We start from the raw sequence: 27,377 nt of genomic DNA on the forward strand, positions 1-27,377 counted from the left end.
ATAGGAAAACCATCTTTGATGGAATCATAATGCAATTCCTACTTCTTTTCGACCCACCAGAGCCCCAGGACCAGCCTTTGCAGAGGGGCCTAGCGCCTGGCACAGAAAAGCGGGCCTCCCCACATGGCTCACCTTGCAAACTAAGATGCCTCCCGCAGGCCTGGGCCCTCACCCACCATGCCCGCACCCTTGGCAGGGGCCTGTGATCAGGTGCCGGTCCCACACCCGCCAGGGGCTTGTCCCCACACCTCCTGAGCTGCTGAGAATTATCCTGGGAACGGCAGGATCTCAAGGCCCCTGGTTCTCAGGCTAATGGGAGGAGGCCCTGCCATGGAGAGGTGGGGGCAGACTTCCTCCCCGGGAGGACAGAGCTGGGTGGCCACACATGGAAAGCCTCTGAGCACAGCCTGGTGGCAGGGAGACTCCTGGCTTCCGGGTGCGTCGCCTCTGAGCACCTCCCCAGGTGCCGCCACCGCCTGTCCAGGCACCTCAGCCATCCCCCAGGCCTCTGTATACACCCGGAAAAGCCTCTACATACGAGACCCCTGGAGGGTCGTTGTAGTTCATGCATCTGGTTTCCCTGCGTTTCTAGAAATGGCAGCAGAAGGGAGTGGGTCAAGGGGAGGGATCCTTTGTGATCAAACACCGTGGGTCGACTCTGGATTCCCAACTGTCATGGCCTGTGGAATGTGAGCCCTGCAGGGAGAGCCAGGGCGGAGGAGCTCCAGAAAGAGTGGGGAGGCCTTATGGCTGCTCTGGACCCACCGCAGGCTATGTAGGCTCTAGCAGGCCCTGGCGGGATGAGGGGCCACAGCCCGGGTCCTGCCCCGTGGCTGGCCTGGGCACAAATCCCCCTCGTTTATTCATTCACCTATTTCTTCATCAAACATTCACAGAGAGGCCGTGATGGGCTCCACATGGATTAAGCCCTGAAGATAACAGCACTGAGCCCAAAGGCCTGCTTCTGCCTTCACCGGCCCCCCGCACTTGCCGGAGACAGCCAGTAAACCCTTGAGCACAAATAAACACGCAGTTATCCATTAAGAATGGTGGGGGGGGCAGGATTCTCAGCAGCCCAGTCTGAGGTGGGGACGTTCCAGCTAAGGCCCACAGGGCCTGGGAGGGGAGATGGTCGGGGAAGAGCCTAGGTGTATAATGATACCAAGAGAATATTGGAGGAGCCACGACGACTTCATTAGATGTACCACTCAAGGTCGCTCTGAACTTGGTGACCCTCGGCCCTAGACTTAACCTTTCAAGCCTCAGGTTGATCATATATAAAACAAGAGTGATAATATTCTTACGTCAAAAGCTGCCCTGATGCGCAGATTAGTGAAATCATGTTTATAAAGCGCTTAGCACAGCGCCTGGCGGAGAGGAAGTACAGTGCTCTTATTCTTTGAAGATTATTCTTTAGCTCAGAGCGTGTGCGGGGCTGGTGAGTTTTCCCTCTGCCCAGACGGCGCCGCTGGGCCTCCTCTGGAACATCTGTATGCCCAAGAAGTGCAGAGCAGGCCCTGAGAGAGCCAGGGCTGCACCCGTCTAACTCCTGCTGGTCCTCGGGGACCGCACAGGGCCTGGGGTGCTCACACACACCCCCTGCACACCCCCAGACTCCGGGCCAGAGGGCACCTTTCCTCCACCTGCCCACAGAGGGCCACCCCAAATCCTCTATATCAGTTCTGAGAGCCTGGAGCCTGCATGTGCCAGCCCTGGGGGGCAACCAGAGTTCCAGCCTGGAACTGCCCCTTGTCCTTCTTAGCCAAATGCGTGTGTGTGGTGGTGGTGGTGGGGGGGGGCAGGGGAGCGGGGACAGTTAGAAACCTCCAGAAACATGAAAGGCAAGTTCTTTCCAGGCTTAAGGGGTGGGTCCAGCCCAGACCAGGTGGGGCCTCCATCTTCCACCAAGGGAGCCTGAGGCCAAGGAGGTCAGCGAGTCCCAACCCTGCTCCTAGAGCTTTCATGAGGATCCCTGTTCTTTGCAGTCATCCCAGCTCCTAGAACCATCCTATCCATGGGGGGTGATCAGGGGGCTTCAGGACAGTGAGGGGTCACATAGTTGGGGGGAGAGAGATGGAGCTGGGTAGCCCTGGGGGTACTGACCCTCCATAGGGGGAGCATTCAAGGAATGCCCCACAGCCCGGCCTGTCCTCACGGCTCCCTGAACCCCTGCTTCTGTCCCACAGGGAGCTCACTTGCTTCCTTCCATCCCACTCTTCATCAAACGTCAACGGTATAAAAGGACTTTCTTTCTGTGTGCTGCTAGCATTCAGAAATAGAACTGTTGTCCAAGAATTTTCTCACAAGAAGGAAATCCTGCCATTTGTGACAACATGGGTGAATGTGGAGGATGTTGAAATAATCCAGACGCAGGAGGACACACAGTGCACGATGCCAGTTACATGAGGGGTCTAAAGCCCTGACTGCTGGAGGCGGAGGGTGGTGGTGGGCGGGGTTGGGGTCAGCCCCCCGGCGCAGAGGGTCAGTCCCGTGGGGCAAGTGGGGCCGGACCAGAGCTGCAGTCAACCACACTGCACGGTGTCTTTCACAGGCTGCTGGGAGGGCAGGTTTGGCATGAAGCACCCTTCAATAATAATAATAATAATAATAATAATAATAATAATAATAATAATATAATAATAATAATAATAATAATAATAATACCACCAGCAATAGGGTAAGAGGGAGCTCTGGGAGCTAAGGGACAGTTTATGGCTGAGATCACAGTGATGGTCTCATGTGTGTGACTTCTCTCCAAACTCATCATGCTGCACACGTCCATTCTGTACAGACTTGGTATGCCAATCATACCTCAATGAAATGGCTAAAAAAAAGGAAAAGCAAAACCAAAAAAATACTTTTTCACAGGAACTTTTGTTTTGTTTTGAGCATATAGTTTAAAATAATCACATTCTTGATGAAATCCTCCAGAGCCTCTTTAACGGAGCCCAAATGCCACTGACGTCCGCATCTGGCAAGGCTGACACGATACAGGAACACACACCTATCTCATCTATGATAAGGCAATAACCCTACAGAAAATATTAGTAACTTGGGTCCATTGGCTTTGAAAAATCCAAGCCGGAGCAGGGAGGGTCGTGCTGAGAACGCCAGTGGAGGCCCGGCAGCCTGGATGGGTCTCCAGGGAGGTGGGTTGAGCACGAGTCGACTTCAGAAGGTCCCCTAGTGTGCTGTCCCACATACAGAGCATGCTCAGCAGGACAGGCTTCAAAAAATGCACAACAGATGGGTGGCTGCCGAGGCTGAGGACACGGCTGGTGGGAGGGAGCGCGTATGGCTCTGAGGGGTGACACGAGGGACCCTGCGGATGACAGGAGTGCCACTGGAGCAGTGTCTGTATCCTGCCGGTGATCTTAGCCTACAGTTTGCAAGATGTCACCGTGGGGGGAAAGTGGTAAAGGACACATGGAATCAATTATTTCTTACAACTGCATATGAATCTGCAATTATCTCAAAATAAAAAGTTTAATTAAAAGAATCATGATCCTCATACTAAAAAATCAACAGTCCTAAAAATACCCAATAATGAATTTTAAAATGTACAAAATCCACACAGAGGGCTGAAAAATATTGAGGGACTTTATAGCTCTTTGAACATAGATAAACCTCTCCTATTTGTGCCTAGAAAGGCCATTTTCGTAAAAAAAAAAAAAAAAGATAATTCTAAGTTAATCTAAATTGATCGCAGCTTCCATAGAAAATACCAAGAGAATGTAGAGGGTCACACACATGAGAGGGTCACACACATTTTTTTTTTCTTTTAATCAGACAAGCTGATTCCAAGGTCTGTAAAGTCTGAAGAGGCATCATCTGGAGCTCTTTGGTGGCAGCCTGGCTCTCTCGAGCTCCAGAAAGGCTGGATTTTAAAGACTGCCCGGCATCCTAAATAGTCTCAGGAGCACACACTGCATTTCTTTCTGAAGCTGACCCTCTTCACTCAGACTCCCTCCCCTGTGGCCTCGTCAGGCAGCCAGCATAGTAAATGTGGTAAAAGATGCACACCTGCTTGGGCACCCCGTAGCCTTCCTGCGCTTTAGCACCCGTCTCTGCACTCCATGCAGGGGTCCCTGCAATCCTCCCAGCAGCCCTCTGTAAGGCATGCTTTCTTGTCATCTCCATTTTACAGAGGGGGAGACTGAGACTCCGGCCACATAGCTCCCCCAAGGTCCAGCAGGTAGGGGGTGGCACAGTCAGGGTTTGAATGCGGGCTGTTGCTGCAGCTTTGCCCTTAGCCACAACTTTTTGTTCCCAAGTCCGTAAAGGAGGACTCCAAGCAGGGGGGCAGGGGACTGGGGGCAGCATTCCTCTGGGCTGGTTTCATAAGGACAGGCTAGAAAGGCTGCAGTGGTCCAGGGAGCCTGGACAAGCAGATGGTCTGGGCTGTGCCGTGGAGCTGTGCTGACCTGCACTGCTTGTGCCAGCACCTGAGCTAGCAGGCTTGATGGGGTCGGGGTCTTGTGGTGACCGAGGGTGGGGCTGGCTGGATCGTACAGATCCTTACTGCAGCTTTCTCCTTGAACTAGGACTATTCTAAACTCTTATTCTCTGCTGAGTTGCTGAACTCACGTTTCCTACGATGCCCTGAAGCACACAGGATCACACATGGGTGGGAAGCGGCCCCTGGGTCAGACCTGCATCCCCTCTGCAGCTGGACTCTACCATGTGAGCAAGCCTGAAAGAAGCAAACACTCCTGCTTCCTAACATTCCAAGCTGCCGAGGCAAGGCCTCGGCCCCAGACACTCAGCTTCCCGATCAGCTCCAGAGCTAATCCTGTGTCTACATCTGAAGAGCGTTTTGATCCACGCCCTGGATTCTCTGGTCGGCTGCGCCGTGGGAAATGCAGTTTCCCCCGTTGGCCTTCCAGTAATAGGGATACGGAGGCCCTGCCATACTGATAAGCACATCATAAAGTTCCCAAGTCAGAGCACCCAGCCTGGCCTGTCCCTGGCCCGCTGGTCGTCCAGAAGCCCGTCTACACTCGGACACAGATGACAGGGGAGTTTGAAACACGATCAAGGGAGCAGTGAAGTCAGCAGCGAGGAGGTGATGCGCTCAAACAGCTCGCGTTGGGACAACTAGTTAGACGCCCGGAAAATACACTGCATTTAATGATTTCTTACACCAAATCCCAATGAAACACTATGTCCATGTAAAAAGGTGAAAGAATGGCAGAAGAAAACACGGGAGAGTCCATTAGAACAAGCTCAGAAGAAAGAAGTGTTTTCAGGTATACAAAGGACCCTAAGTCACAAAACACCACCAAAATTCACGTCAAAATTTAAAATTCCCACCAGCAGAAAAATATAGAAGCTAAAAGACAAATGAAAAGCTGGGCTAAGATATTTTTGACACATGCTGACTTCCTATCAATCAATAAAAGGGGGGTGGGGGCTCAAAAAGAGGAGAATTTAGGAAGATGGAACACAGAAGAAATGCTCTTAATTATTTGAAGAGATAAAGCCCTCATTTATAATAAGTGTATATCAGAACTCCAGCATGGCATTTCTCATCCATCAGATGAATGGAGATAAAAGCCAGGACTGCATGTCTGCTTGGGGAAGGTGCGGGCGTGGGCGCAGGGTGTACAGGGCCACATTCACAGTCACGGTCATGGGCTCCAGGGGCCCGCTCACAGTCCTGGACTCACGGTCACGGGTGTATGGGGCTGCTTTCACGGGTACAGGGGGCACAGGGCCCCGGCAGGGCCGCCTTCACGGGCCCAGGCACAGCTGCCATTTGGCAGGATCTGTGAAAACATGTACATATGGGGAAAATGGACTTTTGGAAGTGAATCCACTTAGAATGGAGACAGAAATTAAATGAAACACGGATCTGACCGAGAGGTTTCCTTGAACAATATCGACACTAGCTGTGAACACAAGCCTGTCCTAGGAGAAGCTGTTGTCACGGCAGACACCTGCTCATTTTGGAATGAGCGAGCGGAGACAGCCTGGGGCTAGTGGCCGTGAAACGTCCTGCGACACCACCGTCCCACGGCACCACTGTGGGGCACCTTTCACCACAGCCCAGGCGTCGGCAGCTTTTCCACAGAAAGACTCGTTTCGTAGAAGGGAGGGCTTCGCCGCAGTGCGAGGGGCTGTCCGCAACCCTCGACTGCTTCACTGGCTCTGGCCTGAGCTGCACATCCAGGCACCCGCCTTGATTTTGTCTCCCCCCGGTAACTGGGGGAACCCTGCTTGATCCCTGGGGCAGCCTTCAGTTCCCTTCATGGAATCTCTCATCTTGGCAAGGTTTCCAGTTCTTCTTTACAATTGATTCACTTTGTATGGTGCTTGTTTGGTAAGGAACAGCCTAGAAAGAGGCTCCGCCAACAGAGCTGGAGCAGGGATAAGCCTGGGGGGAGACAGTAGTGTTTGGTGGGAGGGACGGGCTAATTTCATAATCGGGCAGTTCCTTAGTACGTATCTGAATGGTTAATGGCCGTCTTTAGCTGCCCTATACATCCATCAATAGGGGATTGTTCAGTCCTAACGGCACAATGGAATGCTCTGCAGCTGTTAATAGGGAGATGCGCTAGATGTCTTAATATAGACCCATCTCCAGAACACCCAGGCATCTTCCCTTTGAACAGTGCATACTGGGGCCGCGAGTTCTCCAACAAACGAGTGGCCTTGCTCAGGGGCTGCGGAAACGTCCCCTTAGAGCCCGGCACACCGGCCAGGGCTCCGTTCTCTCCGTGTGCCTGGTGCTCGCTTCCTGCCCAGGCTGCAGAGCCTCCCCGATCGCCATGTATGTCCCTGCTGGGCCAGTCCTGCCAGCCGCAGGGAAGTCTTGTCCTCAGGCCCACTGTGCGGCCCACCCCTGCCTCCATTGATGGGATGCTCGCCGACCCACCCAAGCGCGACGCCTTGGCCCGACGGCCCTCTCACCCCACCGTCTGGATGTCTCTTTTCAGGCAAGATGGGCTCTGGTGTTCACCGGAAACAGAACCGATGCCATAAGGACTGTAGCCCCATGTGGGGGAAGCCCGGTGTGGCGGGCTGAGTGCAGAGGCCATGTCTCCTGGAAACTACACTGGAACCACACGGCATGCAGCTGTCCCCGGCTCGTGCGTGTGCGTGTCCACGTGAATGTGCGCACAGAACACTTAATAACAGTGCTTCTTGGAGGCGCTGCCCTATGTAAACCAATCTCACCCAGGCAGCCCAAAAAGAAGCATGGCATATCCATACATTAGCTCAAAAAAGGGAAACCTAAAAAAAAAAAAAAAAAAAAAAAAGGGAAACCTCGGACAAACACGCACACCACGTGACACCTCATGGAAAAAGGTGGTACACGTAAGGATATGCACACGGACATACTTGCTCACGTGAAACACCGGGGAAAAAGACGATCAGAAACTGTTATCAGTGCTAACTTTTAGGGAAGGAAACTCAGGAATTTGGGGTTGGGGTGGGGACAGCCGGATTTTTCACTGTAGCCCATTTTGTGCTCTGACTGCTTTGCCGTGTGTGCGTGGAAAGCCCGCTCCATTATGAGGACCGTTTTCCTAGCGCGGCGTTGCGGTAGGTGAAGCCCGGTGTGCCGCAGAGCGTGCGGAGGTTTTGCCAGGCGGTGAACGGGCAGCCCTGTGCGGAGGCTGGGGAGGCTGGCGGGAGGCAGCTCTGCCGCATGGTGCTGTGGGCTCTGGTTCATGTCACTCCAAGGAGCAGGGGCTGCTCCAGCACAAAGAGGTTTTTGACAGCGTAAGGCAGAACCAGAGCGAGAGCAGACCCTGGGCAGGCTCCCAGGGAGCCCACCCCCACTCTAATGGGAAGGGGTGCCCTCCACCCCTCTGCAGACCGACAGGCTCTCCTAGGAAATGAGATGCTGCCTGTGGTCTGTCACTGCAGGATCTGGAGAGGAGTGATTCTCTAAAGAAAGGAGCGTGTACGTGTATGGCATGTTCTGGCTGCCGCGTCTCATTAAATACTTTAGTTTTTATGTAACTCTTTCCCATTTTCAGGTAATCTTTGACTTTAATGAACGCAGCAATGACAACACGATGTATCTTTCAAGTGACCCACCTCCTCCTGTGTTAATGTAAATATTCTCTAACGCATACTCACAACTTAAAAATACGGAAAAGCACCAAACCTGGAGCATGGACCCTAGCTGAGGTCCATGCTTTACTGTTGCCAAAACCCAGCTTTGGGGAGGAGCGACTTATCTCCACTTCTGAAACGGCACGGTGCGGGTGGGCGCCGCGTGGAACCCGGGTCCTCCGGGGAAGTGACAGTGTTGACCTAGGAGGGGGCCCAGGTGCTGCCCCCGCTGGGACAAGGGGGGCGCGGAGGGGAAGCCGAGGCCAGGGACCCACTCCGGACGCGTCCACATGCAGCCTCCACAGGGGCCCTGCCCTGGCATCCCCGTCCCCCGCCTGGGCGTGGGGAGGCCGGGCGGGAAGCAGCCAGCCCCGAGCCCGCCACCGTAAGAGGACACGGAGAGAAACAGCTCCAGTCAGCCCCACAAGCGAGGCCTGGAAAACTCTGCAGCTGGAGCGGACACAAAGGACCTTTCAGACTGCAGCCAAGGTGCCCAGGGAGCGGGGCTTTTTTTTTTTTTTTTCCTTTTTTTTTTTTTTTTTTTTTACAGCTATTAGGGTGACAAGCCTTTCCAAAGGCCAGCAGTTGGCGAGGGTTTCCAGGAAGCTGGTCTGGCACCAGGCTGGGATTGGAGCAACTTTAACGAGTTAACTTCAGAAGGAAGGAATCATCAGGGAAGGTTTAAGGTTCAACAAACTTTTTGAATTATTTTGCAAAAAGTTCTGGCTTTCAAATTCAAAGGCATGTTTAGCCGTGACTGTTTTCAGCCAGAGATTATTTCAAAGGCAGCGCAGCCCGCACGTTTCTGATTCATTCAGTCCAGGTATTTGTCTCAACTCCTCGGGACGGGCTTTGCCAGTGCCATCCAGTGCCGGGAAACGCGGGGTCACCTTACACGTCTCCTCAAACACCCCTCCGCCCACGTGCCTCTCCCTCGGCCAGCCCCCGTGGCCCTGGGCGCACACGCGCACACACGCGCACACACCTTCCCCGAGCAGGAAGCTGCTCCCTGCCAAGAGCGAATGGAATTCAGATTTCCAGAGGGTGTCCTTGGCTCCCAGATCCACAGCCACACACTGAAGAAAGGTCCTAGTGTGTGTGGTGGGGGCCCAGAGAGAGGGGCCTCCATCTCGGCTCACGTCTATCTGGGCCCCAAGAAAAACCCACAACTGGCTGTGCTCTCCTCAGCCACACCCGGCCTCAGTCACATTCCTTCCTTTCCTGAGCCCACACTGGGTGGCCACACAACCCCGCTTCTACACCTCCCTCCCCACCGGCAGGGAGACCTCGGCCAGGCCCTCATGGGGCGGCCAGCAAGCGCCAACGAGGGGGCCGCACCCCAAGCCCAAGGCAGCCGGAAACCACCGAGGGGCCCGAGGGGCTGGGCATCCCACCCGGGGCCTCCTCTCAGCAGTTCTCACTCCCCGAACAGCACAGCCAGGGCCGAGCTCCTTGCGGGAAGTCCCTCTTCACATCCCACCTGTACCCTCCTGGCTGCTGCCCCGGTGCCCCCCCCCAGCAGACGCTCCCCACACACCATGAGAAGCACTGCCCCCCGCCCCCACCCCACCATCCAGGCTGGGCCTTCTGAGCCCTGAGATCTGGCATCCTCGGGAGTTAAACATTTACAGGCGTACACCAACAGCAGCCCAGTAAATGAGACAAGTCCATGATCAGCCACACACGGTGGACAGGCTGGTCACGCTTAGCTTCTCTTTGACCCCAGTCCCTGGGACCTCGCCACCTGCGTGGCCAGGTAGCAACAGGTGGAGAATATGGTCGTCCCACAGGTCTTCGGAGGTGGTGAGGACTGATGAGCAGGAGCACTGCTGGCTTTTCAGGTGCTCAGCACCCACGGAGGCCCAGCACCCGGCAGAGCAGGTCTGCTGCTAAATCAGAGCCAAGCCATATCCCCCCAGACAGGCCCCTCTGTCTGCTCGGGAGACTCTTTTCAGAAGTGGGGGCTCCTGGGCCTTGCATTTCTGCCCGGGGGGAGGCTGCAGCTTTACAGCCTGGGCTGGAGTCTCTGCTTGGGCTCCTGCCCCTGCTCAGGGCCACTCTGACCCTCCTGAGCTGGGAGTGCTGGCACCCCTGCCCTGGTCGTGTTCACTGGGGTCTCGGGCCAAGTGCCATAAGGTCCTGCAGTGGCCTGAGAGGCCACGGCACTGTCCCTTCTGGCCAGCGCAGACCTTACATTTTAGTGTTTCTGGAATGCCTCGGCTCTACTGGCTTCTCCTTCCAAGCATGGCCCACAGTGGACTTAACTGAGGGACACTCTTCCCGCATCCCTAGGGGAGGGTCTGTGTGTGTGAGAAGCAGCAGGAGGAGAAGGCCACGGCCTTCAGGAAGTGCGTCATGCTGCTTTCCAGGTAGCCAGGTGCCCAGAGCATGGCGTTCAGGGAAGTGCCCTGGCTAGGCTACCCTACCAACAAGGGTTGGGGTAGTCAGTTGACCTAGGCCTGGTGTGGGGTGGGATGCAGGTTCTACTAGAGCAGATGGGCCCTGCTGGAACAGCAAACATGCATGGGATTCGGGGTCAGGATCCCAGGGCCTGTCCCAGCTCTGTCAGCAGCTGGCATATCCCCTGGGCACGGTCCTCTCATCTCTGGTGTCAGGGTCCCCACTTCCCAAGCTGTTTCTCCTGAAACCTACAGAGATATTTCCCTACCCCAAACCTAGGCCCCCTGGTCTGACAAAGTCTACCACCCAGGACAGGATGGGGGTTGTTGATGGAGAGGCCTGTGAGCCTAGAGCTGCCACGGACTGTGGGGGTAACTGGGACATCATCTCAGATGAAGTCCTCTGGACCTCTCGGGTGGCACCAGCCCCAGACCGCACACACTTGCCAGCCTGGGCTCAATCATGCTGGGAGCACTCCCCCACCCGGGGCTACCCCCATCTCAGGAGTCTGCCCCCTGTTCCTGCTACAGCCTCGCCCTGCATCCGGGCCCCCATGAGCTCCCACCTGGAGCCCACACACCCAGCTGGGGGCTTCCATGGGGCAGTTCAAAAAGAAAAGCTGGAAAAAAAGCATTCCAGTGTTTTTAACTGGGAAAGATTCCACTTGATTTGACAAGTCCAGGATGTAAGGACAACACGGGAACCACAAGCCTGCCACTGAGAGGCCCAAGAGGAAGGATAGGTAGAAGAGAGGTGTCCTTGGGCCGGGGAGTGGACAACACGGGGCCCCAGAGCCACCCAGGCAGGGCCAGGGAGCCAGGCCCAGAGCACACTCAAAGGCTGGAAGCCAAAGGTCCCAGCATGACCTTACCTTGCACTTTATACCCTAGATACAGAGCCCGGCTATGGGGGATGAGGTAGGGGCCCTGGGGCCAGCTGCTGGGAGCTGCCCACCTGCTCAGGGGCCCTGGCTCTCCGGTCCAGGTCCCTGGCCACAGCGAGGCCGTGGGGAAGGACGCTGAGTGTGTGTGTGTGCGAGGGAGTGGAGCTCTGTGTTCTGAACAGCCCTGACTTCCCACCATCTTCCAAATGTGCCCTCTACTGCCTACCGATGGCACCCCACTCTCTGTCTCAGTTTCCCCAGCAGGGCAGCACAGGAAACTGCTGTGGCAAGTGTTGAGCTTTGGGTGCAGCATAGTGTGATCTTGTACGATGGTTCAATTCCAAAGTCTTAGGAGACAGATCGCGTAGAGTCACAATTCCCTTTGCAAATCCCTTGAGTTGCCCCGAAAAAAAACAACAACAACAACAAAAAAAAACCAATCCTGTCTCAGAGCTGTGTGCACACCCCGCTGAGCGGCCGTCATGCCCGCTCAAGTGGGAGCAGCTCCATGCAAACGCAGAGGCTTTCCCTGCTCCCCAGACACAGGCAGCGCCGTCTTTCAAGAGGGCTGCTGGGGCTGCTGCCCACATGCAGACGTCACTTACGGAGATGATCAAAGCAGTCGTGGGGTCAGGGTAAGGGTGTGGGGCTGACAGGGTGCCAGCCTCTGCCTCTGAGGCCGGACTGGACTCCCGTCCCCACCCCCCCGCCTCCACTATTTCTTCCCCTTCCCTCCATGAAGACTTCCTCCTAGGTGGTGCCCCAGGCCTCCCGAGGCAGATGAGCCTTGCCCTCCTTGCATGGAGGTGCCAGGCCCACGGTGTGTGGAGAGACCATGCAGAATTCTCGGAGCAGACAGCCAGGAAGAGACACTCGGCCAAAGCACTGACTCGCTCCACGCGCCGTCTCTCCTGCTGATGGGCCACAGGAACACTTTGGGAGGCCCAGACCCCACACCAGATGCCGGCCGCCTTGTCTCTGTGGGCTTGTGACTTCCCTGCCCACCAGCCCTCCGGGAACCAGCCTGGCCTCCCCCTCAAGGACCTGGGCTCCCCAAGAGACCGCCTGCCTGGAGATGAGCCCTGGCTCTGTCCCCACCTCGCAAGTGACACTTGCAAGTCCTGACTCTCCTGAGAAGCAGAGGTACCGACCCTCTGCTTGTTTTGGACCCATAAGGACACAAGCTGTGCATCTCAGCTAAGTGCAGCCTCTGCTCGCAAACCTGACACAAGACATGCAGCCTCTTCTGAGCACCTGGCAGCCAGCAAGCCCGTGACCGCTGCAGCCATATTTGGGCTGTCCCTCTGCTAGGCCGCCCAGGGGGCTGCACGGGGCCAAGAGAAGGCAGGACACCAGGCCCATGCTGCCCATGTCTGCTGGAAGGCTATCACCATCCTTGGCGGGTAGGCCCGACGGCGAGGAGGACACATGGCAGCAGGATGGCCCTCCCTGCCGAAGAAGCAGGACATGGGGGGCCTAGGTCTCTCCCTGCACCTGTATGGGAGCCGGAGCTCCTTTCTTTGCTACGACAGGGTGTGGGTGGTGCACCTGCCTCCAGCCCACGTGGAGCCCGAGGCTCGAAGGCCTGCAGGCAGACCTGGTGAGTGATGGTACCTAATGGCTACACACTGACCCCAACCGTATCCCATGGACACTTGTGATCTGGTGCTTTACCAAGCCCTCAGGTCAAGTAAGGGACGTCTTCGTGGGGTCTCCCAAACCAAGGTGACATTTATCAGGCACACTCTCGAAGGAGGCACCGGGCTGGACATGGGCCTCAGGGCCTCAAGCGCTCACACCCGCCCCGTGAGGCCCGTCTCCAGGGTCTGTGAGAGGACGCCAAGGCTCAGAGGTGAGCTGACTGCCCCAGTGTCCCTCCCAGCTGGGGTTCCTGGGAAGACCGTTTCCCTGGGGTGAACACTCGAACATCAACTGATGAGGAGTAAACCTCTGATAGGCCACAGGCAACCACGGGACTGGAACCTACAGAACACAGTGGGGAACTGGAGAGGAATTTGGAGTCAACGGGGGATGCTTGGAGGCCACAGCTGCAAAGACCTGGTATCATGACAATGTTCATTCTCCTCACCTAGAGAGGATGCTGGCCGTCAGGGGGAGAGGTGGGCTGCACAGAGACAGGCCCGTTGGAGGCAGGGGACCCAGCCAGAGCCTTCTCCACGGGCCCCAGACCTGTTATCAAACGACGGAGCCAGGGCTACAGTCTGCCCTGCAGAGCTGCGCAGGGCCCCAAACCGGAGTGGGACGGTGCGGAGCTGGCCAGGGGGTGGAGGGTACTGAGCCAGCCTGCGTCTCCAAGGGGGAGAAAATGTACCTTGACCTCAGCCTCACATTGGATGCAAAAATCGATTCCAGATGGACCACGGATCTACATGTGAAAGGTGAGCTAATAAAGCTTTAGAAAAAATCAGAATATCTTTATGACCTTGGAGTAGTCAAAGTTTCTTTAATAGGACACAAACAGCACTATCCAGAAAGGAAATGTTTGATTAACTGGATCACATTAAGAGTTCACTTAAAGTTCTTCTGTTCATCAAAAGACGCCCTCGAGAGAGGAAGGGACGGCCCGCGAAGGGAGGGGGATTTCTGTGCTAGGTGTGCTCGGGTGTGTGTGTGCAGGCACACTTCGGCACGCACATCCCCGCCGCCCATGAGTCCTACCGGGATGCGTGAAGACAGAACGAGAAGAGGTCCATCACGGAGAAGAGGTCACCCAGAATAAAATGGGCACAAGACCTGCGCCTCTTCACCAAGGACAGCATCGGACCGAGGACCGAGGCGGGGACGCCTCCCACCCGATGCCGCAGATCCCTGCCGCCGCCCGCCGGGCCAGAGGGAAAGCCCGAGAAGTGGCGTTGGCGGCGGGGCGGCCGCGCCCGGGGAAGCGCTCGGCAGGACCCAGGGAAAGTAAACACGCAGTCGGGCGCCCGGCGGCCCCACACCTAGGCAGCGCGCACCGGAAATGCAGCCTGTACCGTCGCCAAAAAGCCTGTACAGGATATTCTTAGCACTAATGATAACAACCCGCCGCTGGCACCAGTCCACGCAGCCGTCGACAATAGAGCGGATAAACAAAGTGTGGGCCGTTCACACGGTGGCGTGCCAGCGGTGCTCCCTGCAGCCACGCGGCCCTCAGCCCGGGAAGCCAGACGTCCGCACGGTGTGTGCGCCGGGAGCGTCTGACTCTAGAAAGTTCGGCAATGGGCAGCGCAGAGTCCTGCTGCCAGAAGCGGAGACAGCGGTGACCCTTAGAATGTGGGACAGGAAGTAGGAGCCCCGGGGATTCCCCCGGGGGACCTCTGTCGCTCTGCCTGGGTGCGAGTTACGAGCGGCCTTGGGCTGACATGTCCCAAGTGCTCTTGAGATGTGTGTGCTCATCTGTGCGCACTTTGTCCTTCAACCAGAATGGTCAAAGTGGCCTAGATGCAAGGATGGAACTTTCTGGGCCTAACTTGAGAGCCGGACCACCTGTGCCCGGAGAGGGGTGGGCCCGGACCCCGACTCAGGCCTCCTGACCCGGCCGCCCTAGGGCTCAGCCTCCTTTCCAGATTTAGGGAAACACTGTGAGGGGGCCCAGGACTGCCAGAAAGGTCTCCGTAGCCACACCAGGGCTGTCTGTGAAGTCACTTTGTTCTCCACCCACCTCTGGGGTACGGATGCTCCCTCTCTCTGACATTCTCCAGCACTCCTTGCCTGGTCCAGACCAACCTCACCAAAGACCTGTCGGAGGAGAGCACTGAGCCCAGCCTGGGGGCACCCCGAGACCAGGCGATACCGCCACGGCCACCGAGGAAGGAAGAAGCCTCCCACGTTCCTCCGGGCCTTCTACCTGGACTGAGGGCCCACTCCCCAGAGCGGTGGCCTCGGGAGGCGGGCTGCATCCTCCTCACGTGCTTAGATGGAGGAAGTGAGGCTCCCAGAGGTTAGGGGGCCTCTAGGGCCGGCCCACAGCTGGGCCGGTGCAGGCTGAGAGCCAGATTGAGGGCATCTGATTCCCAGTCCCGTCTCTTTCCCACTGAGCCACTCCGCCTCGCTTTTAATTTAATTAGGAGAACATTTAATCCCCCCGTGCATTTCAGAGACGGGTTTGAGCTGGCCGGGGCTGGGAGGCTCTGACGGGGCCTGTGACTCATGCAGCTTTGCACAGCACTCCCGGGCCGGCTCCCACGGGGCTTCCTTGGCACCTCACGCAGACAGAGGTGGTCTGGAGCTTCCAGAGAAGACAGGACACCGGTCTGGAAAGACAAACTGGTCTCATCTGTTCCTGGCAAGCCCCCTCCTTCATCCCCCTGGACACTAGCCCCGGAGCGGCCTCCTCATCCTTTCCCACCAATGTTTGCAGGGCAAGAAACAAAGCAAGGAGCATGGCCACTCGAAGAGGTGTGGCGCCTGGCGCCTCTGGGTCCGTGGGAGCAGGCCACAGCTGCCCCAGGCCTCCGAGATGTCCTCGGCCGTGCTGGTCCCAACCAAAGAGCTAGCCCTCCGGTCCATGTTACTGAGTGTGGGGCCGAGCCTTGTGACATTTGCCCCCATTACCAGAAGGCACGAGGCTGGCCCTAGCCTCGCTGACAAACGCAGAATTCAGGAGACATTAGCAGTGATGTGGACGAAAGCCAGGCCGCAGCGGCCTTTCTGGAAAAGACACACTTGAGCATTTTGGCATGAGACTCCACAGGGTCCAGGAGAAAGTTGGAGACATGGAAATTCTAATTAACGCACATGGGGCTGGTTTTGCTCAAGGATCTACGGGTTGTCCTGTCATGGGAGGCCAGCAAGCACATAGTTGCCAGGGAGGTGCTCGTGGTCACCTGGTGGGCCCCATAGTGCCCCAGCCCTGCCTTCCCTCTGCCTCCCTTCCTGGGGAGGCCTGTGGTCCTCCCCATGCCCATCTGTATGCAGGGTGGCACACTATGCTCTCCCCTGAGGAGCAGGACGGGGTGGCTGGTAAGCAGGAGCCTCGCCCAGCCAGGATGCCATAACAGAAGACCTGGAGAGGACCAGGCGTCAACTCTTCCAGAGGAGCCTGAGGCTTCAGTGTCTGCAGCAGGCCTGGCCTCTTGCACCAGGTGCCTGGGGTATGGGACAGATGTGGACTCCTGGCCAGTCTGGCTGCCTTGCAGCTGGGCAGGGAGTGGGGGGCTTCACAGAAGTGGCCGCTGTCTCCTGAGGCTGCTGGGACAAGGGTACCCAGGCCCAGTCAGAGCCACAGATGCTCATGCTGAGGCCATTCTGACCTAGCTGCACTCTGCCCTGCACACCAACACCCCTGCCGAAGCATTCACGGCCCTCACCACCTTGTTCCCTCAGGTGAGGCTGGCCTGGCCCTGGTGGGGCAGGAGCTGCAGTCCTGGGGCTCATGTGGCCTGGGGCTTCAGGAGTGCCAGGGAGAGAGCACCTCAGAGGAGCCACACGTACCCTGCTCCCTAGGAACTGAGGGTTGGGCAGGGAGTTAGACACCCTAGAAGGGTCCCAGGGCCCAATCTGAGGGCTCAGGGAGCTGGTACGGAGGCCCTGACAGCCAGAGCACATGGCCTGGGCCTCAGCGAGCTGAGGATGACACAGCCAGCCTCTGATGGCAGAAGATGAGTGACAAGGCCGTCTCAGATGGGGATGCCATGTGTGAGGCGTGGGCATGCACACAGCGGTGGCCCTTCCTTCCCACAGTCCTGCCAGGGGCCCCCAGGGGGCAGGAGCCCACGAGGGGGCTCCCCCGGTCCCCCTTTTACCCTGGATGCTCCTCTACCTCTACCTCACCTCTACCTCACACTTGCCCCTTGGAAGCCCTGTGGCAAGGCTCTGAGTGGGGGACGCAGGTGCAGAAGCTCGAGGCAGACTTCTGCCTGAAAGGTGTGTGTCAGGCCGTGGCCCAGCTCCCCGGAGCTGTGGGGGGGCCCCAGGGCTGCACGGGGATGGGGGTGGGGCTTGCTTACAGTGCCAGGACCACGCCGCCTCCCCAGCCCGCTGTGTCCCAGCGACTCCCTAGTTTGCACCGGGCCTGCTCACCGGCCCCCGGGCCCCCACCCCTTGCCCCACCAATGGCCAGCAGGCCCCGGAAAGAGGAGCTTCGCCCAGCCCCAGGGACCTTCCCGTAATCAAGGCTGCAGTGACCTCACCTCCCTGGGGCCCAGCGGGTGGGGAGAGCTTGAGATGGAAACAAAATGTGTCTTTATTTATGCTTTTAATTTGAATTCTGGAACTGACCCAACGTGGTAATACACTTAACCTCAGTAAAATGCTGAAGAAAAATGAATCTGTTTTTCAGTAACTGCTTCCCACCCACTCTGCCCCCTGTGAGACCCCCGTGTGCACCCCTGCCCTAGCACACACACCGGGGCGTGGGCGTCTGCTCCCCGTGCTGGGCCCGCAGGGCCGGGCAGTTGATAGGAGTGTCCCTGAGCCGCCGGAGCCAAATTTATTTAGGGGTACTGATCACCAGGAGGGCTGGCTGGCGGTGGAGGCACGCAGCCCCAGCACCGGTACACAGGGCAGGCACGGTGCCCACCGGAGCCCCCCCTTCTAACAGTCAGGGTAGGTTGGGGCCTCTGCCCAGCTTATAGCCCCAGCAGTGCTGAGGTCCTGGGCCCCAAAACCTCTCAGTGAGCCTCCACCCTACTCTCCCCACTGGGGCTCCCCGAGGCATGGTACCCTGTACTGAGGACATGTTGGTGCAGGTCCCCTGCCAGCTCAGCCTTGACTATGCCCTGACCGGACCACGATGCCATGAGGTGGCCCTTTGCTGCCCCTCTGGCTCCTTGCTCCCAGCCCCACCATGACCCAAGTACGACACCTGGACCCCTTCCCCCTTCCCAGGGGCTTCACATCCAGCTACTGCTTCTGGATGGCTCTGCTGGGAGAAGTTCTAGCCTGGGGACCTGGCTGGCTGACGACTGTGGTACAGGCCCCGACGGCACTGGGCCTGACAGCAGACACCTCCCCGCAGCCAACCTGCCTCTCTGGGGGCGCCAGCCTGGGAAGATCCACAGCTGGCATTTAGGACACTGATGCCCCCGGATCCCGCAAGCCTAGGGCCACAGTCCTAGAGGAGACACAGCTTAGCGTCCGGATGATCCAGTCTTGCTGGTGTGGGCGGCCTCCTCGGCTTTCGGAGCAGGTGGGCAGCCTGTGGCCCCAGGACACTTGGTGAGTGCTCATGCCAGGGCCGCCGATGGCCCTCACCTCCAAAGGGGTGACCATTGGGGCCTCAGCTACAGAGCCACCTGGGACCCGAGTCTTTCATCACCCTCACCCTGGGCTCCTCTGTGAGGGTCTTGCAGGGCCAGGGAGCTGGAGAGACCTCAGCACCCGGCTGGGTGGATGGTGGTAGTGGCCCTGTCCTTCCAGGGTGGGACTCCCTGCGTGTGTTCAAGGGGCTGGGCCACAGCCAAGAGAATACAGGAGAACAGGCTCCGGCAGGACAGTGACCCTGGGGACCCGAAGGGGTGGCAGGTACAGGGAGGTCCGGGAGGAGTCCACCTGCCCCTGGGCCATGGCCCCCTGTGGGCTCGGGCTGTCCTCACTCCGAGTGGGCACTGCACCTGTGCCGCCCACAGCGCCAGCCGCAGAACTGCACTCTGTGGTCTCTGTCGCGCCCTGGACTCTGTAAAGGCCTCCGCCACAGAGGTCCCCCCACTCTGCCTGGGGCGCCGGCCTGCCTCGCACGGCCCACCTGCCTTCCTTGTGCATGCCTCGGCTCCTGCCACGCATCCAGCAAGCCTGTCGCATCCCCTCCAGGACGGGTGGGAGCCCAGCAGCCCACCCCAGGGCCGTGTCCACGAGGACAAGGTGCTCCCACCAAGCCTCCAACTACGGGGTGCTGCCCAGTGTCCCCAGAGCCTGGGGGCTTGGAAAGATGGCCCGCGAGTCCTGCCTCATCAAAGCCCCATCCTGAGCCAGTCCCATCTTTCTCTCATTCTGGCTACGCGACCCTGCCCATCCTGCATGAGCAGCCCCCACCGGGTCCCAACGTCCCCGGTCACCCGCGAGGCAAAGGCCACCGGCCCAGGGCACAGGGTGACAAAGGCACACACGGCCCACGAGGACTCCGAGACCCCCAGAGAATGAAAACACCCTTCAGAGACGGGTCCGTGGAGAGGGGAGCGCGTCAGCGAGGGACTCCGGGTGGGGCTGAGGGGAGCGCCTGTCTGATGGCAGGGGAAGCCCCGTGGGGCGGTGGCCGGAACGGCCCGAGTGCCCCACTGACCCCAGCACTCGGTCACACTGGGTGCCCCTGCTGGGAGCACTGAGTCATAGCTCGCAAGGGAGTCACACCACGGCGGGGCCCTGGGGATTGGCCTGGCGGTGCGGCGATGGCGGGGGAGGCCGGGCGCGCGTCCCAGGCCAGCTGTGCCTCGGGGGAAGGCCAACTGGAAGGCGTGGAGAATCAGCCATTTCCTCCACCTGAAGGAGCCCCTGAGGACAGCGGCGGCAACTGGCAGCCGGCGCTCGGCATCTGCCCCGTGGCTTTGGCCGGGGCTCTACGGGGAAACGCTCGAAAACAAAGTCGTCTCTTTTTTGGGGGGCGGGGGGGCGAGGAGAGAGAAAGACAATCTTCTCAGACGCTCAAGGCACACAAACAAGTGGAAAATGATCAGTTTGGTTTTCCATAAGTCAAAACAAGAGGATCATGTTCCCAGACTTGGCGGGCGATGCCTGGGCGCTCCTCCCCGCTCGGTGCCCAGCACTGGGTCCGGCCCCTGGCAGCAGGCCGCCCGCCCCAGGTTGCCGAGGGCAGGCGGCAAGTGGCGGGCTCGGGGTGAGGAGGCCCAGGGCCGGGCCCCGAGGTGGCCCCCGCGCGCCCCACACCCCTCCAGCCCGTCCTGGGCGGGCGCACGGGCACTCACTGTGACACATGGGTGATGGGCGCCAATAGCGTCTCCCCCTCGAGGTCCAGGTCCTCGGCGAAGCTGTTGGTTCTCATGAAGTGGGCTGTGCTCACCTCCAGCAGCATGGGGCTCTTCTTCACTGTGGGGAGAGGCGTGGGGCAGTACGTTAGGCCTCCGTGGAAGGCTTGATGGGGCAGGGGGCGTGGGGCCAGCCAGAGCTGAGCTGGGCTCTGATGCCCACCCCAACCTACCACCCCAGCTGAGGACGGACTGGCATGCCCTGAACCTTCCCACAAACTGACAAGACCTCCGCACACGGAGCTGGGTGATGAGTGGGGATGGTCCGTGAAGCTTCCGCCCCAAGGATCCATTAAAACAGCCCCCACGAGACTGAGATCTCAAAGGCTGAGGAGCGGCGGGTCTGTGACACCTCTGCAGGGTGAGGGTCACCTGAGCTGAGCTCAGGTGGCAGGGCCTGTCCCCAGGCTCACACCTGACATTCAGGTCAACAGTAAAACCCAGCTCACAGGAGTCTGGTGAGACCCTGACTCCTGCCACCATGCCATCGCTCTCAGGCTTCGGCGAAGACCCAGGGTGGTGGCACTCCTGCCCACGAGGAGCCACAAGCTCAGGAGACAGGGGCAGCCATGGAGCCCCCAGCCCCCTGCTCAGGCCACAGTGCCACACCTGCCACCCATACCCCAAGGGGTGCAGGAATTCTCTGGCCCCAGCTGCTGGTGTGGTGTCCAGCTTCCTGGGCTCACCCCCAACAACCTGGTGATGGTGCTTGGGGCTGATAAGGATATATGCCTGGCTGACCCCCCCACCCCGATTTTCAATTTGGACTGTTTTCTTTTCTTCATTTAAAGTTTATATTTTAAAAGAAGCAAGTACTCATTGTAAAAAGCGAAACAACTCAAAGATTCATGAAGGCCCTCCTCCTGCAAGGTCACCCGTGTCAACTGCCAAATGGATTCCTGGCTCATCCCTCAGCTCATCGTAACAGCTGATACCAGGTGAGACAGCTCTGTTCTTGCCATCTCATTCTTTTACAGGTACCACAGATGTGGATCTCTGTTTTGGTAGTTGGATGATAGTCCGTGGTTTACACCAATGGCTAAGGTCACTAAGCCATTCTGTGGCTGATAGATCCCTAGGCTCCATGAGCTTTAAGCCACGACTTTAAGGCAATGATGCGCCACCCATTATATGAAAACGTGACACTGGGGCCAGGCGAGAGGGTGCTCCCTAGGTAATTTTAATTGTTTTCCCAATTAGTTATAGCAATCCAGACCTCACCAGCAGCATGTGAATGTGACAGCTTCCTCGTGTTCATGCCCAAACCTGCTGCTGGCACCCTTCCCAGGGCCTGCCAGGCATGGATAAAGACAAGGGTGCTGTTTTTCCTTTTGTGCCGAGGGCCTTTTCTGGCTCGGGGGCTGTTTGCACTCTCTTGCAGAATTGCCTGTTCATACCTTTTGCTCTTTTTTGCTTGTCAGCTTGTAGGAACTGTTTATATACTAAAGATATTATTAGCCTTTGGTCATGTAAGGCACAGATATCTTCCCCAGTAGCCTTCAGTATGGTTGTTTTTATCGTAGAAAATGTTTTATGTGTCGAAAGTGATATGCCTATCTTTTGCTTTATGAAAAAGGAAGATTTTCCCACTTCAAAGTAATACAACCATCTCTTAAATTTACTTGTGATCTAAATGTATGAATGTTGTGTAAATTTTTATACATTTAGCATTTATGCCTAACATTATGTGTATTCATCAACGATCTGAAAATGTAGAAGTACTGTATACAATCTTCAGAAACTAACATAAAACATAAAATATAAAACTTCTTGAGGAAGACTCAGAAGAATGTCTCTGGATCTTGGATTTGGCCATGAGTTTTGAAGTACAACACTACAAGCTCAGTCAGTGAGAGGAAAAAATTAACAAATTGGACTTTATCAAAATTAAGGCACTAGCTCTGCAAAAGACACTGCTAAGGGAAGCAGAAATAAGCTACAGACTTGAAGGTGTTTCCACATCTCCTATTTGGTTGAGGACTTGTATCTAGCATATATAAAGAACTCGTACAACTTGACAGCAGGAAAGGCCACCAACCCAATTTAAGAAATGGATTACAAGAAAGTACATAGAAAGATTCTCAGTTCAATCAACATTACTAGTTGTTAGGGAAATGCAAGATAAATCTACAGTGAGTCACCATGAGACCTTTACTGGAATGGCTATATTTTGTGAAGAAACAAAACCTGAAGCCTGACAATACCACGCACTCACGAGGACATGGAGCAACTGAAACTCACAGGCTGCTGGCGGGGATGCACAATGATATTATGGCCATGTTGGAAAAAAGTTCAGCGGCTTCTTAAAAATGTGCACTGGCGGTGTGACCCAGTGGTCCTCCTCCCACATATTTACACAATGAATCAAAAATTTATCTTCATAAAAACCTGTACATAAACATGAATAGCAACTTCATTCATGGTCGCCAAAAGCTGGAAAGAGCTAAGACATCCCTCAGTAGTAAGTGAATGGGTAAACGAACTGTGCTCTATCCGTACAATGGAACACCACCCCGCAATCAAAAGAAATGAACTAATAATTCATGGAGCAACATGGGTGACTCTCAAATGCATTTTGCTAAGCAGTGAAAGAAGCCAGATGTAAAAGGCTACATATTATATGATTCCATTTATATGACATTCTGAAAAGGCAGAACTACGAGGACATAAAACAGATCAATGGCTGCTAGTGTTTATGGGAGGGGGAGTATTTGACTTCCAAAGGGTTACACGGGGGAATTTCTAGGGCTGTGGAACTTCTCTCTGTGATGCTCTGGTGGTGGATACGTGAATCCAGGCATTTGTCAAAACCCGCAGAACTGTGTATCTCCAAGCATGAATTTTACTGGATGCAAACTTAAAACAAAAAAATCAACCAGCCTGTTGGAGGATCCTAGGAATGAAAGCAGACTGTGAAAAGTGAATTCTGTGCTATGAATGTATGACATAGTACTGTATAGCACGGAAAGAAGGGGAAGAAGGAGGTGGCCTACTAAGCTTTAGGAAACCATCTTTTGACCGTCATAAACACAGTGCTCTAGTTGGTAATGTTGTTTCTCGGAAGGGAACTACATGTACACATGTTAAACAAGTAAGTAAATAAATTATAGATAATGGGAGCCAGTTTTCTAACGTCAGAGAAATACAGTAGCAAACACAGTGTGTATGATGGGGGTGGGTACAAATGAACCCTGTGGCCAGAAATTTCTGTATGAACTTGTATTTAGCTTACTGCAGATGCAGCTATAAATACAGATACATGTGTGTGCTTGGGTTATGGACATTCATATACTTCCTCACTCCCCTCTGGGAGGCCCTAGAAGCAGTGACAACCTGGGAGTAACAAGCACACCCAGTGCCAGATCCTGGTTTCTAAGAACCATTCATTTTCCAGTCAAAGGAAGCAGGGCTCTCTGGCTGAATGATGATGATTCTAGGACTCGGGCAGAGAAAATACAAGGAGCCCAAAGTACTGTTTAGTGCTCAAAAGGAAGAGAATGGGCAAAAAATAAATATACAAAATGGATGGGGGATATGTCAAGTGGACACAGGAACCTACCCCAAAGGACTCTCAATTCAGGGGCCAAAGCCAGAACAATTTGAGCAACAAAATAAATAATGGTAGTATTGAATTATAGCTCAAAACCTAAGTTTTCCTGAGTCCGTACTGATATAAACTAACGACTAAATAACTGGAAGAGAGGGACAGATCTTCCATGGATGAATGCTCAAATCAATAGGTGGAACTTGAAGGAGAAACTTCAAAGCATCTCCCCTCAGGTCTCCCTTCCTCCCTGTGGTGGTTTTAACCTTCGTCCACTGACTCTTTCACACCCTGTCCCGCAGAAGGCAGAACACAAGGCCTCTCCCCTTGAGGCAGACTCAGGGACCGCTTCCATGAGGCGGCTTTGGAAAGGGGAAACCAGTAACTCGATGGTGGAAGAATCTGACACAGCCTCAGCCACGCGGGTCAAGGCTAGCAGCACCAGTGACAAATCGTGTTGATGTCATGAATCCTGATGAGATAGAGGGGGCAAAGCACCTCACTTCTGCTCCCCACAAACCCATAACCCCAGTGTTACCCTGAGATACCAGACAAACCCGACTGTGGGACACTGACACCCAACCGGTCGTCCTCACAAGTGTCAAGGTCATGGAGAGCAAAGAAGGCCCGAGGAGGAGATTTCGCAGATCAGAAAAGACTCTGAGATCCGCCAAATATAAATGTACATGCAACTGTAATTGATGGATCTTGAAACAAAGGACAGTAGTAGTTAAACTGGGGAGATCCAAATGAATGAACTGAACTGTAGCTTAATAACACTGTTGCTGCAATGTGGATTTCTTAGTTTTAGTAATTACACTGTGGTTATATACAGTGCTGACAGTAGGGGAAGCTGGTGAAAGATATACAGGATGCTCTAAACTATTTTGCCCCTCCTGTACATCAAAACAAGTATTTTGAAAACAAAAGTAAAAAAACAACAAACAACCCTAAATAAAACAAACAAACAAACAAACAACCCCTCTATATAATAGTACAGAAAATTCTTCAGTGTCTAATGAAGGATATACAAGAACCCTAAGGAGAAATGATAAAGCCTTGATGAGAGCCATTCAAGAAGACATAACCAAAAAAAAAAAAAAAAAAAAGAAGACATAACCTAACAAAGGGGAGAAAAATACTTTTGTTGCTCTGAGTTGAAGACTGAAAGTGAAGAGTCTCCTCAAACCTTGATAGAAATCCTAACGTTTGTGTGTTGGAACCTGGCACCTGATTCTAAAATTGATCCGGAAATGCAAAAAGCCAAGAATCAACAATATTCTTGAAGAACAGCGAGCTAGGAGCCTGGTTCTACCAGACACTGGCACTTCTTGCGAAGCCATGGCCCCTGAGATGGGGTGCCGCCGATACGAAGAGAGGCAGCCGGCCAGCAGGACAGGGTGGCGCCTTCAGAAATAGCCCACGTGCACGGGGACGCTCGCTGCGTATCCGAGGTGGCCGGTACAGGGTGGGGGAGAGTGTTCGGGGACAGCTGGCTGTCCACATGGGAAAAACGTTAGGCTGGACCCTCACGCCATGCACCAAAAATTCATTCTTGGCATTCCGGGCCATTGAAGACTTACGAAGAAAAGCAAAACTCGAAAGCCTTTAGAACTGAATCTAGAAGAATTATCTTCGTGAGCTCAGAGTTTGGAAGGTTTTCCTAAAACTTAAACAATATTCATACAGGAAAAGACTGACCGAGTCAAGGGCACTAAAATCAAGACCTAATGGGCAAACACCACCTCCGGGAGTAAACAGACGACCACAGAGGATGAGTACCCACAAAATCGGAAGAACTCCTGCAAATCAGTAAGAAAACCACCAATAGTGCAATGGAAAACGGGCGACAAAGAAGCAGGTCAGCAAAGAGGGATCCAAATGGCCGAAGAACATGTGCAAAGGTGTTGTTCCTGACTAGCAATCAGGGAGATGTAAATAAACGTAGGGATTTCACGGCCCGTGGGGGTGAGGGGCAGACTTCCAGCAGGAAACCGCACAGACATGACTTAGTCACACTCGGGAGAAGGGCTCCGAGAGGAGGCTCTCTGCCCGTGACATTCCCAGAGAGCGCAGCAAAGTGACCGGTAAGCCTCGAAGAATGCAAGTACAGTCAAAGGCTCGCAGGCCTGGGACCTGGCGAGAGCATTTACCGCCCCCATTTTAGAGACTCGGGGCTGAGATTCAAGTACCCTGCGTTATATTATACAGTTGTCAAGTGACAGAGCTAAAACTTCGTCCAGGATTCAAATGTTCTTTCAAAAAAAAAAAAAAAAAAGAAAGGAAAAAGAACACAAATACATATTTTTATGTCTGCATCACTTGTATACAGAAGGAAAGAAGGGCAGGAGGGTGGCTGGAAAGTGGGGCTGCTTTCTAAACACCCGAGATGACAAGTGCCATCTCTAAAGCCTGTAGGCCAAGGGTGAGCCACCTGACCCCTGAGAAAGGCCCAGCCCTGGTGTTTTAGGAAATTAAAATGTGCACATCAGTTGGCTGCCCAGAGCGGGTGGGGCTTGCACCTGCCAGAGAAGAATGTGTGCTGTTTGGTTTAATCCTGGGAACAGCACGAGGGGCCCCGCAGCGAGGGGCAGAGGGGTTCCACAGGTGTGTTTTTCCAGACCGAAAGGAACGACGCTGCCCTGCCCGCTGTCTGTGTCAGAGACTGTGAGGTCTGCCTCCCCCGCCACAGGTAGGCAGTGGCCAGGGCCGCAGACCACCTCCCACCTCCCACCTCCCTGATTCTGCGTTGGGGGCCTTGGATCCTCCGTGGATACAGCGGCACGCTGCCCCCTTCAGGCTTGGGCGTGGGGGCGATTGCCAGGTCTCAGGAGGGCTGGCTTGTCGCCCCCCCAACCTCCAAGGAGCCCAACATGTGACGAGGCAACCCACAGCCCCGGCCTCCCAGCTACAGAGCAGACCTAGCCTACGGTGGACCCACCAGGGCGGCGCATCCGGACACCCGGCTCCCAGGAGGGCCGGACCCTGGGGCAGGGAGCGCGGTGTCCTGGTGACAAGGAAGTCACACTTCCATTAAGACGGTCCCAGTGTTCTGACACTTTCATTCCTTGGCTGCCTTTGCCTTGTCGAGGCCGGAATCTGGGCCTAAGTTTTCAGGGCAGAACAAAACAATTTTGTTTTCTAGGAAAATGGGAGGTCTGGGATGGCGAGCGTGGCCTCTGGCGTGGCGACCGGCACAGCTGGCGACACCGGCTGCCAAGCCTCGCCCTCCCTCCGGAGAACAGAACCGAACAGCACAGCAGCTTCCTTCCCAGCCGGCAGCCCTGCTCAAGAGGGCAATTTAAATTTTCTTACCAAAAAAAAAAAAAAAATATGGGCACAGAAAAAAGACTGGAAGGAAATAGACCAAAATGCTAACTGCGCCTGGGTTTGGGTGGAGAGATGGTGATGCTCAGTGTGCCTGGGTTTGGGTGCATAGGTGGCGGGTGATTTTCACGTCCTTCCTTCTGGTGTCCATGTTTTCTAGCCTGGACGACACCTTTGCACATTGGAGAGGAACGGTTTGTGGGTGTCCCAGGTCTGTGCCTCGCCTTTCTTCACTTGG

The 27,377-nt window shown here is 55.5% G+C and overlaps 1 protein-coding gene across 3 annotated transcripts in view; it reads right to left on the minus strand.

The window, feature by feature from the left end:
* KCNQ1 (potassium voltage-gated channel subfamily Q member 1) overlaps positions 1 to 27,377 on the minus strand; it is a 323,311-nt gene that overhangs the window by 154,220 nt on the left and 141,714 nt on the right. For all 3 annotated transcript variants that reach the window (XM_077862849.1, XM_077862848.1, XM_077862850.1), the window contains one exon: positions 20,209 to 20,329. In XM_077862849.1, coding sequence (XP_077718975.1) covers positions 20,209 to 20,329 — 121 coding nt within the window. The remainder of the gene's footprint in view (positions 1 to 20,208; positions 20,330 to 27,377) is intronic.

The sequence above is a fragment of the Canis aureus genome, chromosome 21 (genome assembly GCF_053574225.1).
Source record: "Canis aureus isolate CA01 chromosome 21, VMU_Caureus_v.1.0, whole genome shotgun sequence".
NCBI classification, from domain to species: domain Eukaryota; kingdom Metazoa; phylum Chordata; class Mammalia; order Carnivora; family Canidae; genus Canis; species Canis aureus.